At 48.6% G+C, this 13471-nt stretch overlaps 1 protein-coding gene across 1 annotated transcript in view; it reads left to right on the top strand.

Annotated features, from left to right (window-relative positions):
- The window catches only part of LOC138266661 (pyroglutamylated RF-amide peptide receptor-like), a 1190446-nt gene that overhangs the window by 1116179 nt on the left and 60796 nt on the right, over window positions 1–13471 (top strand). Inside the window, exon 4 of the mRNA XM_069215467.1 lies at window positions 2887–3122. Within this exon, the coding sequence (XP_069071568.1) occupies window positions 2887–3122 (236 nt within the window). The remainder of the gene's footprint in view (window positions 1–2886; window positions 3123–13471) is intronic.

The following is a 13471-nucleotide window of genomic DNA, read 5'->3' as shown; positions in this document are numbered from 1 at the left end:
TGTGGAAAGGTTGTACACAGCCCCAGGGTGAAATTCTTGAGAAGTGCTTTCTGTGGCATTGTCATCCCTCTCTCCTCAAAGCTTACACCAAGGCACTTATATGCTGCTACTCTTTTAAATGGGTCATTACTGATTGTTCAATTTCATTTCTTTTTCAACCAGCGGTCAAAAATAATGATTTTAGTTTTGGTGGTGTTCATCCAGATGGTATTGCTTCCACAGTTTACAAGGAGATCATCCAATTGCCTCTAAAGTCCTAGTGTTGTTAGGTATAAGAGGATAGTATTATTTGCATACTGTAGAATATTGAATTTTGGTCTACCAGCTTCACGGGCCATGCTGTTTTAGATGTGAAAGCATAGGCCAAATCTGCCAAGCATAAGTAGAAATGTAGGACAAATGCAGATTTGGCCAAGAAGGATGTTAGACAGAATTTCATCTTCCTCCTCCTACGTAGCACCTTAAATCAGCCACAACAACTAAAACGAAATTAATGCCTCCTTATTACAAATAACTATTGAGAAAACAAGCATTGACATAGCCAATAGATGTGGCACTGGCTGGCAGCTTTTGACTTTGTCAATTCTTGTTTTGTTTTGTCATGGTTTTTGCACAACTTTGATGAGAGAGCTTCCGGAATCTCACATTCTAAAAAAAAAAATATATATACCTAAAGGGAAAATATGGGTTGGGCCTCAAAAAGCACACATTGTCATAGTAGTCACTAGTATTTTAGGGAGGGAGTTTAGAACTTTACATGTGAATTTGCTCTTTGTGAATGCCGTCACTCACAGTGAAGTTAGCCAGTGGCTGAAGTGAGCTGACCCATTGCCCCCTGCTACATACTCTAGTGGGCTATCTACTGTAAATACTACATACATAGATAGATTTTTTTGTATTCTTGAAGTGTACATCTGCTTACTCCTTCATTTCACCTTGCTTTTCCTCCACCAGATTTTGCCAGCCGTTCTAATTACCATTTAAATGTGTTCTCTTATTTCCTGTAAACACCTTAAATTCTAACCTAATTTCTAACCTCTGATTCTCTAAACAGCTTGAATCTTCATTTTACCTTAGCTGTAAGCACCGTTAACCTTCACTTTCTATTGTCCTTTGACTATCACGTGGATTTGCCGTCCATTTTTTTGTGAACAACTGCCAGCTCCCCTTACCTCACAGTTTTCTAAGAATTTGTATCCCGTATTTTTCATTGAGCATCTTGCACGTTCACGTCCTAATTCTTACACTTTGTCTAGTTTGACACTTGAATATTCATATAGCTCCATAACAGTGTGTAATCCAAGTCACAGAGTACATTCACTTATTGTTTTTCTTTGAACAGATATACTTTTATTTCGATTTGTTTTCAGTACCATGCACGTCCACTCTACTGTTTGAGCACTTCCTCTTATCTTATGACCTTTATTTCGACACCTCAACATGCCGAAATTGATGAAAGATTCAGGGTAACCACTGAAAATTATAATTTTCTCTGCGCTATTGTCTCATTTACAAAACTATCACTCCTGTGTGTCTGCCTCCAGCTTTCCCGTGAATAACTTAAACTACTTCTCAGTCTTTCTTATCCCATTGTGTCTCCTTAAAATTTGCCTTTTAAACAATGCCTCTTCTGCTTTATTAATGCTTCAGAATTACTGACCTATAAGCTACTGGACACCCTGATGGGTGATTAGTGCGCAGTACAAAGTGACATAACATATTTTTCATTCTCTTTCCCTCTGAATGAGCAGCTGAGCCCAGATACTCTGCTGAGACATTGCACTTTTTTGGTAGCCTTCCTCTAGTCCTTTGTTAGTCTATACTTTTAGGTATGTGGGTTTGAGGATATTGGCATTAACAGATTCATTCTTTCGCATGCCTTTGGTGACCACTGGCATTATTCTTGCTCTCCTGCGGACTGGTCACAATCGTTAACCACTTTTAAGAGATTAGGTAAAGCAAGCACTCATTACTTCCGAGCTAGACTGTATTAAGTTGAGGTTTTACGCTCCTCTCAGGAACTGTGTGTTCACAGTTCTAATAAAAAAACCTTACCGTGATTACTATAACAATTCCGGTAGTAAAAGGATCGCAAAGCGAGCTTATTTGACGAGTTAATTTATTGAATCGGAAACATAATGCATCTCTTTGAAGGGTCTGATGTACTTAATATTTAATTTTGACTTGAATTCATCAATACATAAATATATGTGACGCACAGTATTGCTCTTACCGGTTGTTTATTAATAGAAAGGCGTGTTTCTACGCCCTCCATAGCGCGGCACCCCATGTAAACTACCCGGAATGTGCAGATTAAAAGCAGCCCAGCTTTTATTAGAAAACTTCTCTACACATATGTTTGCTTCCTGCTGAGTGAACCATTTCACACATGAAAATAGAAAGAAACATTATTGTTAATGTTTTCATGCCCTTCTTTGCATGAGAAAATCATCATTTGTTAGACGAATGCATCTTGAACTAGAATTGCTGACTGTGTATAGTTTCTTCATAAGAGGCTACTGTGTTTTTAATAGTCCTAAGGTCTCTTGTGAATCAATACCTATGTGTTAAAATGTTTAACAATAGCTAGATAATAATGCCACAGAAATTACCTCCATGATTTAATTTGCTCTTTTTGGGTAAAATGATTCATGTGACAATGTTAGTAGAAGTATATGACTATGACACATTGACCTGTCCCAGGTTCATTTTCTACCAGACCTCGCTGCATTCGGGTCATCTCCCTTTCACTTGTGAATCATACATACTGGCTGTGTGTTTTTCCTGGGATTTGAGCCCTATGGTCTTGACTAGCATTGCCCTCCTCTGTGACTGTTCCAAATTAAACGCCTTTGTATCTCAGGAGTTCTGTTTTCTCCCTTCTAGGTGAAATATGATTTCCTGTATAACCTTCATCATGTGTGCTGTCAAGAGTCCTGGAGTACTATGGAACTGCGGCGGGCCTACGCTATATTCATCCTTGTTGCCTTGTTCCTGGTGCCCCTCACAGCCATGCTGCTGCTCTATTCCAGGATCGGCTATGAGCTCTGGATCAAGAAGCGCATAGGAGATGTGTCTGCACTGAACACATTGAGCCGCAACGAGATGGCCAAAATAACAAGGTAAAGGTGTTCAACGCTGATCATGAGAGCAGTACGGTGACTAGGATGCGAAACCTCAAAACCCCACAAGAAAATAATTCTGGATAACAAATTTCATATTTTAGGGAATCACTGGGGCACTAGAGACATATTTCCTATTTTATGTTTTTTAGATAGAAACGCAGCTGCAGGGCAGCGTGGAAAATTAACTTTTATGGTAGAAATTCTCCTAGGTTTGCCACTGAAGAATCTCATCATTGATGGCTCTATACCTCTTGTCCTATCTTGCCCTTTTCTCCTGAGTTCCTCCACCAACTTATCCAGTTTACCCATTTTGTTCCAGGCTGTCACCTAGTCATACAATAGTCTTGGCTTAATTATTTGAATCCACTAAAAGGTCTTGAATTTGCTTCCCATTTATTTAAATTCCTCCCCCAAACCCTTTGAGATATTTGATAGGTTTTCCTTCCAGAGTGCCTTTGTTAGACCTGAAAGCCTTAGGGTGGTCACCCCTAACTTTTTGCCTGCCTCCCTCCACTTTTTGGATACTGTTTTTGCTGGTTTTAGGACTCTGCACACTTTACCACTGTTAACCAGTGCTAAGGTGCATATGCTCTCTCCCTTTAAACATGATGACATTGGATCATACCCAATTGGATTATTTAATTTACTTATTAGTCCCTAGTAAAGTGCATTATTTGTGCCCAGGGCCTGTAGAAAAAATGCTACTAATGGGCCTGCAGCACTGATTGTGCCACCCACTTAAGTAGCCCCTTAACCATGTCTCAGGCCAGCCTCATATACTGTTTGAGTGGTAGCTGCTGATCTGAAAGGAGTAGGAAGGTCATATTTAATATGGCAAGCATGGTAATACAAAATCCTGCTGACTGGTGAATCTGGATTTAATATTACTATTTTAGAAATGCCACATTTAGAAAGTGAACATTTATATGCACTTAAATCCTTCTGTGCCTTCCAATCCACATCTGGCTAGGTTCAGTTGACAGCTCCCCTGTGCAGTCACTCAGACAAACCACAAACGCAGGATGCTCAGCCTCATTTGCATACATCTGCATTTTGAAAGGGTCTTCCTGGGCTGGAACGGTGGAGGGCCTGACACTTACATGTGAAAGGACAGTAGCCTGCCCTCACACAAAGGACTGCCACACCCCCTACTGGGACCCTGGCAGACAGGATTGAACTGAAAGGGGACCTGGTGCACTTTTAAGCCACTCTTTGAAGTCTCCCCCCCTTCAATGGCACATTTGGGTATTTAAACAGGGCCTCTGCCCCTACCAACTCAGACACTTCCCGGAGAAGAGTACCTGAACCAGAACCTGCAACCTCCCAAGAAGAACTGCCTGGCTGCCCAAAGGACCCACCTGACTGCTTTCTGTGAAGGACTGCTGCCTTGCTGTTGCCATGCTGCCTTGCTGCTCTCTGGCTGTGCTGAGAAGTGCTCTCCAAGGGTTTGGATAGAGCTTGCCTCCTGTTCCCTGAAGTCTCAGGACCAAAAAGACTTAATTCCTGCAAGAAGAACTTCCTGTGCGGCGGAAATCGTTGCACAGCCTGCCAGAAAGAACTCACAGCCTGCATCACGCTGAGAAATTCACTGCACGCCGAACCGGAATGACGCAGCCCGACTTTGCAACAAGAAGATCAACGCAGCGCCAGCATAGAGACCGGGAATTCGACACACGGCCCACTAGATCGACACACATCCAAGCCGGAACGACGGAGCCTAACTTCCAGAGAGGAATTGATGCAGCACCTACTGTGCGGTAGAAATTTCCACACAATGCCCACCGGATCGACGCAGCCCCTGTGACTATGTCCTGTCAGCACCGGAATTCAACACATCGTCCCCGGGGTGTCCGGAAACCCCGCAACCCGAAGAGAAACCAAGACCAAGTGCCGGAAATCGACGCAAAACCTTCCCTGCATGAAAAATAAACGACGCATCACTGTGTGCGGCCCGAGAAATCGATGAACACCTCCCTGTTGTCCACAGATCTCCTCCTCTGCGGTTCCTTGCGGAGATTTTAAACGCAAACCAAGTACTCTGTGCTTGCAAGATACATTTGTTGCTTTTAAGAGACTAAGGGGGTCATTCTGACCCTGGCGGTAATTACCACCATGGCGGCGGTCGGCGGTAGCACCGCCCACAGGCTGGCGGTGCACCGCTGGGCATTCTGACCGCGGCGGTTCAGCCGCGGCCAGAAACGGAAAGTCGGCGGTGTACCGCCGACTTCCCGCTGCCCTTGAGAATCCTCCATGGCGGCGGAGCGCGCTCCGCCGCCATGGGGATTCTGACACCCCCTACCGCCATCCGGTTCCTGGCGGTTCTCCCGCCAGGAACAGGATGGCGGTAGGGGGTGCCGCGGGGCCCCTGAGGGCCCCTGCAGTGCCCATGCCAATGGCATGGCCACTGCAGGGGCCCCCGTAAGAGGGCCCCACGAAGAATTTCAGTGTCTGCTTTGCAGGCACTGAAATTCGCGACGGGTGCAACTGCACCCGTCGCACCTTCCCACTCCGCCGGCTCCATTCTGAGCCGGCGTCCTCGTGGGAAGGGTGTTTCCCGCTGGGCTGGCGGGCGGACTTTCGGCGGTCGCCCGCCGGCCCAGTGGGAAAGCCAGAATGACCGCCGCGGTCTTTTGACCGCGGAGCGGTCTTTCGGCGGGAACCGCTAGGCGGGCGGCGACCGCCGTCCGCCGCGGTCAGAATCACCCCCTAAGACACTTTAAATCATTTTTACAGTGATATTTCAACATATACTTATTGCATTTTAATCGTATTGACCTGCATCTCATCAGATAAATATTATGGCCCTCATTACGAGCCTGGCGGTCTGTGACCGCCAGGCTCGCGGTTGGCGGGAGCACCGCCGACAGCCTGGCGGTGCCCCTTAGGGCATTCTGACCGCGGCGCTTTGGCCGCGGTCAGTGCAGGAAAACCGGCGGTCTCCCGCCGGTTTTCCGCTGCCCGTCAGAATCCTCCAAGGCGGCGCAGCATGCTGCGCCGCCTTGGGGATTCTGACACCCCCTACCGCCATCCTGTTCCTGGCGGTTCGCCCGCCAGGAACAGGATGGCGGTAGGGGGTGTCGCGGGGCCCCTGGGGGCCCCTGCAGTGCCCATGCCAATGGCATGGGCACTGCAGGGGCCCCCGTAAGAGGGCCCCGCTTGTATTTCACTGTCTGCATAGCAGACAGTGAAATACGCGACGGGTGCAGTAGCACCCGTCGCACCTTCCCACTCCGCCGGCTCGATTCCGAGCCGGCGTCCTCGTGGGAAGGTTGTTTCCCGCTGGGCAGGCGGGCGGCCTTAAGGCGGCCGCCCGCCTGCCCAGCGGGAAACTCAGAATGCCGGCCGCGGTCTTCAGACCGCGGTGCGGTATTCCTGCGGCGCAACTTTGGCGGGCGGCCTCCGCCGCCCGTCAAAGTTGTAATGAGGGCCTATATATTTTTCTAAACACTGTGTGGTGTATTTTTGTGTTATTGCATGATTTATTCCACAGATACTTTACACATTGCCTTCTAAGTTAAGCCAGACTTCTCGGTGCCAATCTACCAGAGGGTGGACACAGGATAATTTGGATTGTGTGTGAGTTACCCTGACTAGAGTGAGGGTCCTTGCTTGGACAGGGGGTAACCTGACTGCCAACCAAAGACCCCATTTCTAACATTGGTGGCAGCGGTGAGATAGGACTTGTATTTGTGCAGTGACATACAATAGCTAAGTGTACACTACCTACCCACAGTTGAGGTCAACTTGATTTTTTTCATCTTTTTCAGAAATTTCATTTTCTACCTGACATTTTTAACTAACATCCTCACTCAACATGTCTCTGGCTGGGTCTCAAGCTGGAAATTAAGATTTTGACCTAGACATGCTGGAGACATATACTGTCAAACAGCTGAAAGTTTTCTGCAGGGATACGGGAGTATCCACCCAAGGTGCCCCAGAAAGGAGGAATTTTAAGTGGCGCTGAGGGCCTGGGCAGAAGACCATTCAGAGGAGAATGCTGAGGTGGATGAGCAAGAGGAGGGCACCTCAGAGGATTATTTGCCATTAGTGGAGGATGTTACCACTGTGATTGTGCCCCCTGCCAAACCAGGGAGCTGTGTCTCTGATCAGTGCCTGACCGCAGAGGAAAGGAGAGAAGATAGAGAATTCCAATTACAAATGGCAAGGTTAAAAATTGAAGCTCAACAGGAGGAGAGGAGGGCAGAGAGAGAAGCCAAACAGGCTGAAGCTGGGAGAGCAGCCAAGCAAATTCAATCTGAGAGAGCTGAGGCTGCAGCTGAGAGAGCCTTGGCTGAAAATAAACTTTTGTTGGCTCATGAACTGAGTCTCATGGAGCTGGAGATCAAAGCAAGGCAGCCTGAGTCCAGCAGTGATGGTGGCAGCATACATGCAGGACCTGTTGGGGAGAAAAAGGTTTGTATACCCAAAAGTGTGGTGCCCAGTTATGTGGTGGGAGATGACATTGATAAGTGGTTGGCTGCCTAGGAAGTTGCACAAAGGGCTCATGGGATCTCTGGGGAGCAATGGGGGGCGTCCTTGTGGTTTTATATACCAGCATTGGGGAGGGACACACTCCTTACATTAGATCCACATGATCAAAATGTATATGCACCCATGAAAGCCGCTTTACTGGCCAAATTTAGGCTGACTCCTGAAAAATACCATCAGAGGTTTAGGAGCAGCACCAAACGTTCCACACAGACTTGGGTAGACATTTTTGATTTCTCCAATAAGGCACTGAATAGATGCGTGCAGGGCAACAAAGTGAATGATTACAAAGGATTATATGATGTGCTTCTGAGAGAGCATATGCTCAGTATTTGTTTTACAGAGTTGCCCCAGAACTTAGTAGACAATAAGCTGACTGATCCCAGGAAGCTTGCTGAGGAGACGGACTTCTGTGTTAGCACCAGAGTGTCCTGAAAGGAGCCTGGGGGGGGGGGACACCCACAAAGGTGGTCAGGGTTCCCAACAGAAGAAAGAGGGGGGAGAAAAACTTAAAGATAAGGAACTCTCAAAAGCCCCCCAAAACAATTCCCCAGGGGGGGATGGTAACCAGTTCACGCCAAAATTTGTGAAGGATCCTGAGTACTTTGATAAGAAGTTAGGGAAGTTCATCACCCAATGCTTTAAGAGTGCTACCAGCATGGACACTCTAAGGGTGACTCCCAGTGTCCCAAGAGGGCACAGCCCATCATTGGAGGGCAGACACCTGGGTTGGCTAGTGTAGCGCTCGGAGGGGAGGCAGTCCCAGTTAGTTTTGGGGAGCAGATAGAGGTGCCCCTAGTATCCCTGGGAGGTAAGGAAATGGTGCCAAAAGCCCACATGCCTGCCAATACTTCAAGTATAGGCAGTGGGTCACCATTGATGGGTAAAGGGTGGAGGCTCTGCGTGACACAGGAGCCAGTATGACTACTGTCATGAGTCAGCTGGTGTCAGCAGAGCAGATAATCCCTAATACATTCCACCAGGTCATAGTCGCTGACAGTAGCGAGAGTCACCTACCGGTGGCTCTGGTTCCCTTTGAATGGGGGGCGGGGTCTCTGGTACTCTAAAGGTAGCTGTGAGTCCTGCTATGCCTGTAGATTGTCTGTTAGGCAATTATCTCAGGCATACTGCCTGGAAGAGGTAGAGCACAGATCTCACCTGGAGATGTTAGGTTTGCCTGAGTGGGTCTGCATGACCACAAGATCCATGGCTGCCCGGGAAGTGAGTCAAGGGCGTCTGCAGCCTGGAACAATGGCCCAGACAGCTGCACAGAGGAAGGGCAAAAGATGCAGGAAAACTGCCTCCGATATTCCCACAGGGGTGGACGGGTCCCAGAGGAGGAAGCCCCTGAGCCAACTGGAGAGGATATGCTGACCTGGGTAACCTGCCTGAACTTGCTGGCTGGCAAGTAGATGCTGGGCCAACCAGGGAAGAATTCTGCAAGGCGCAGAAAGAGTGCCCCACTCTTGAGGGTCTAAGGCAACAGACCGCAGCCCAAGCAGCAGGTGAAGCCTTTGGTGATCACCATATCTACTGGGAGAATGATCTCCTTTACAGAGAGCCTAAGGCTCCGGCCATTGGGGCAGCATGTGTTCTGGTGGTCCCCCAGTGTTACCGGGCCTTCCTACTGGGCCTAGCTCACGACATCCCCCTGGCAGGACATTTGGACCAAGACAAGACCTTTTCCAGGCTTGTCACCCACTTCCATTGGCCTAGAATGTGGGTAGCCTCAGATAGTTTCTGTGGGGCCTGCCCCACCTGCCAGGCTAGTGGGAAGACAGGGGAAAGGCTTAAGGCCCCCCTGATCCCACTCCCCATAGTTGGCACCCCCCTTTGAAAGGGTGGGCATCAACGTCATTGGTTCCTTGGACCCCAAAACTGCCTTAGGCAACAGGTCTATCCTGGTTTTGGTGGACCATGCCACCTGCTACCCCAAGGCAATCCCTCTGAGAACAGTGACTGCGCCGGTGGTGACCAGAGCCCTGATGGGAATATTTACCCGTGTTGGGTTCCCAAAGGAGGTTGTGTCTGGCAGAGGCACAAACTTCATGTCAGCGTACATGAAGTCCATGTGGGATGAGTGTGGGATAACATACCGGTTTACCACCCCTTACTATCCTCAATCCAATGGGCTTGTTGAGAGATTCAACAAGACCCTAAAAGGCATGATCACTGGCCTACCTGAGGCCATGAGGCGTAAGTGGGATGTCCTCTTGACATGCTTTCTCTTTGCTTACAGGAAGGTGCCCCAGAAAGGGGTGGCGTTCAGCCCCTTTGAGCTTCTCTATGGTCACCCTGTCAGGGGACCACTAAGCATAGTGAAAGAGGGCTGGGATAAACCTCCAAAGACACCTCCCCAGGATGTGGTCAGTTACATGCTGGCCCTCCGCAACCAGACCCAACGCTTCTGGAAGAAGGCCAAAAGTAACCTTGAGGCCAGTTAAGAGGTGATGAAGGAGTGGTATGACCGGAAGGCCACTCTGGTTGAATTCTCACCTGGCGACAAAGTTTGGGTGATGGAGCCAGTAGAGCCTAGGGTGCTCCAGGACCACTGGACTGGCCCATTTGAGATGAAGGAGCGGAAGGGGAGGCCACTTACCTAGTGGACCTCAAGATCCCTAGACACGCCCTAAGGGTTCTCCACCACAACTGACTCAAACCTCATTTTGAGAGGTCTGAGGTCAGTATGCTCCTTGTGACAGATGAGGGCATGGAAGAGGAGAGTGAGCCTCTCCCCGACCTCCTCTCTGCCAAAGAAGGTGATGGGTCAGTGTAGGGTGGTAGGATGTCAATCTCTCTGACTCTCTGACTCTAGATCAGAGAGGAGGCTGCTACGAGTTGTTGGAGCAGTTCTCTTCCATTTTTTCCCTTACTTCTGGACTCACCCACTTGTGTATCCACGATATTGACACATGAGACAGTCCCCCTGTAAAGAACAACATTTACAGGTTATCAGATAAGGTGAAGGCCAACATCAAGGAGGAAGTCACCAAGATGCTGGTCCAAGGGGTTACTTAGAAGTCCAGCAGTCCCTGGGCCAGCCATGTGGTGCTGGTCCCCAAGGTTGCTGCACCCGGTGCCAAGCCAGAACTCTGGATATGTATGGACTACTGGGGTCTCAACTCAGTCACACGGACTGACGCTCACCCCATCCCCAGAGCTGATGAGCTTGTAGAGAGACTAGGCTCTGAGAAATTCCTCAGTACTTTTGATCTCACATCAGGGTACTGGCAGAGCACCTTGACTGAGGGTGCTAAAGAGAGATACACATTTTCCACACCTGAGGACCATTACCAATTCTGGGTGATGCCCTTTGGGTTGAAAAATGCCCCCTCTACATTCCAACGGTTGGTCAACGGGGTCCTTGCTGGCAAGGATGCCTTCTGCGCAGTCTACCTAGATGACATAGCCGTCTACAGTTCCAGCTGGGAGGAACACCCGCTCCATCTCAAGTAGGGGCTTCAGGCTCTGCAACAGGCAGGCCTGACCATCAAGGCTAGTAAGTGCCAGATTGGACAGGGTTCCGTGGTGTACTTAGGACACCTAGTAGGTGGTGGCAAGGTGCAGCCACTCCAGGCCAAGATTGAAACTATCAAGGCCCAGCAACCACCTAGAACACAGACAGAGGTGAGAGCCTTCTTAGGCCTCACCGGATACTACTGTAGATTTGTCAAGGGCTATAGATCCATTGTGTCACCCTTGGCAGAACTTACTTCCAAAAAGCAACCTAGGTTTGTGAATTGGACAGAGACTTGTCAGAAAGCCTTTGACTCCCTGAAGGAAGCCATGTGCACGGCCCCCGTGCTCGAGCCCCCTGACTACTCCCAGTAATTTATTGTGCAGACAGACGCTTCAGAGCATGGCATAGGGGCTGTTCTAGCACAACTAAACGAGGAGGACCTAGACCAACCAGTAGTCTTTATTAGCAGAAAACTATTACCACAGGAACAGAGGTGGAGTGCTATTGAGAGAGAAGCATTTGCTGTGGTCTGGGCATTGAAGAAGCTGAGACCATACCTGTTTGGGACTCACTTCCGGGTTCAGACATAACACAGGCTCCTCAGATGGCTCATGCAGATGAGGGACGAGAATCCTAAACTCTTGAGGTTGTCCATTTCCCTACAGGGAATAGACTTTACATTGGAGCATCGCCTGGGGATTGACCACGCCAGCGCTGATGGTCTCTCCAGGTGCTTCCGCCTTAGCGATGAGAGCTCCCTGGAGGTTGGATAGCTCTCCCCACTTTCAGCATGGGGGCACATATTAGACCTGACAGCCTTAGGGTGGTCACCCCTAACTTTTTGCCTGCATCCCTTCACTTTTTGGATACTGTTCTTGCTGGTTTTAGGACTCTGCACACTTTACCACTGCTAACCAGTGCTGAGGATCATATGCTCTCTCCTTTTAAACATGCTGAAATTGGATCATACCCAATTGGATTATTTAATTCACTTACAAGCCCTTAGTAAAGTGCACTATATGTGCCCAAGGCCTGTGGATTAAATGCTACTAGTGGGCCTGCAGCACTGATTGTGCCACCCACTTCAGTAGCCCCTTAACCATGTCTCAGTCCTGCCATTGCAAGGCCTGTGTGTGCAGTTTCACTGCCAATTCGACTTGGCATTTAAAAGTACTTGCCAAGCTTAAAAAACTCCCCTTTTTCTAAATACAAGGCACCCCTAAGGTAGGCCCTAGATAACGCATAGGGTAGGGTGCTGTGTAGACAAAAGTCAGGACATGTACCTATGCAGTTTACATGTACTGGTAGTGTAAAACTCCTAAATTCGTTTTTGCACTGCTGTGAGGCCTGCTCCTTTCATAGGCTAACATTAGGGCTACCCTCATATACTGTTTGAGTGGTAGCTACTGATCTGAAAGAAGCAGAAAGGTCATATTTAGTATGGCCAGAAAGGTAATACAAAATCCTGCTGACTGGTGAAGTTGGATTTAATATTACTATTTCAGAAATGCCACTTTCAGAAAGTGAGCATTTCTATGCACTTAAATCCTTCTGTGCTTCCAATCCACGTCTGGCTAGGTGCATTTGACAGCTCCCTTGTGCATTCACTCAGACAAAACCCCAAACACAGGATGCTCAGCCTCACTTGCATACATCTGCATTTTGAATGGGTCTTCCTGGGCTGGGAGGGTGGAGGGCCTGACACTTACATGTCAAAGGACAGTAGTCTGCCCTCACACAAAGGACTGCCACACCCCCTACTGGGACCCTGGCAGACAGGATTGAACTGAAAGGGGACCTGGTGCAGTTCTAAGCCACTCTTTGAAGTCTCCCCCACTTCAAAGGCACATTTGAGTATTTAAACAGGGCCTTTGCCAATACCAACTCAGACACTTCCTGGGGAAGGGAACCTGAACCAGAACCTGCAACCTGCCAAGAATAACTGCCTGGCTGCCCAAAGGACTCACCTGACTGCTTTCTGTGAATGACTGCTGCCTTGCTGTTGCCCTGCTGTCTTGCTGCTCTCTGGCTGTGCTGAGAAGTGCTCTCCAAAGGCTTGTATAGAGCTTGCCTCCTGTTCCCTGAAGTCTCAGGACCAAAAAGACTTAATTCCTGCAAGAAGAACTCCCTGTGTGGTGGAAATCGATGCACAGCCTGCCAGAAACGATGTACAGCCTGTATCACAGTGAAAATTTTACTGCACGCCAAACCAGAATGACGCAGCCCAACTTCGCAATGAGAATATCAATGCAGCACCAGCGTAGCGACTGGAAATTCGACGCACAGCCCACTGGATTGACTCACAGCTGAGTCGGAACGACACAGCTTGACTTCCAGAGAGGAATTGACGCAGCATCTGCCGTGCAGTAGAAATGTCCACGCAATGCCCACCGGATCA

This window comes from Pleurodeles waltl, chromosome 11 (assembly GCF_031143425.1).
Source record: "Pleurodeles waltl isolate 20211129_DDA chromosome 11, aPleWal1.hap1.20221129, whole genome shotgun sequence".
Lineage (NCBI taxonomy): Eukaryota > Metazoa > Chordata > Amphibia > Caudata > Salamandridae > Pleurodeles > Pleurodeles waltl.
This window is presented reverse-complemented; position numbering and strand designations above follow the sequence as displayed.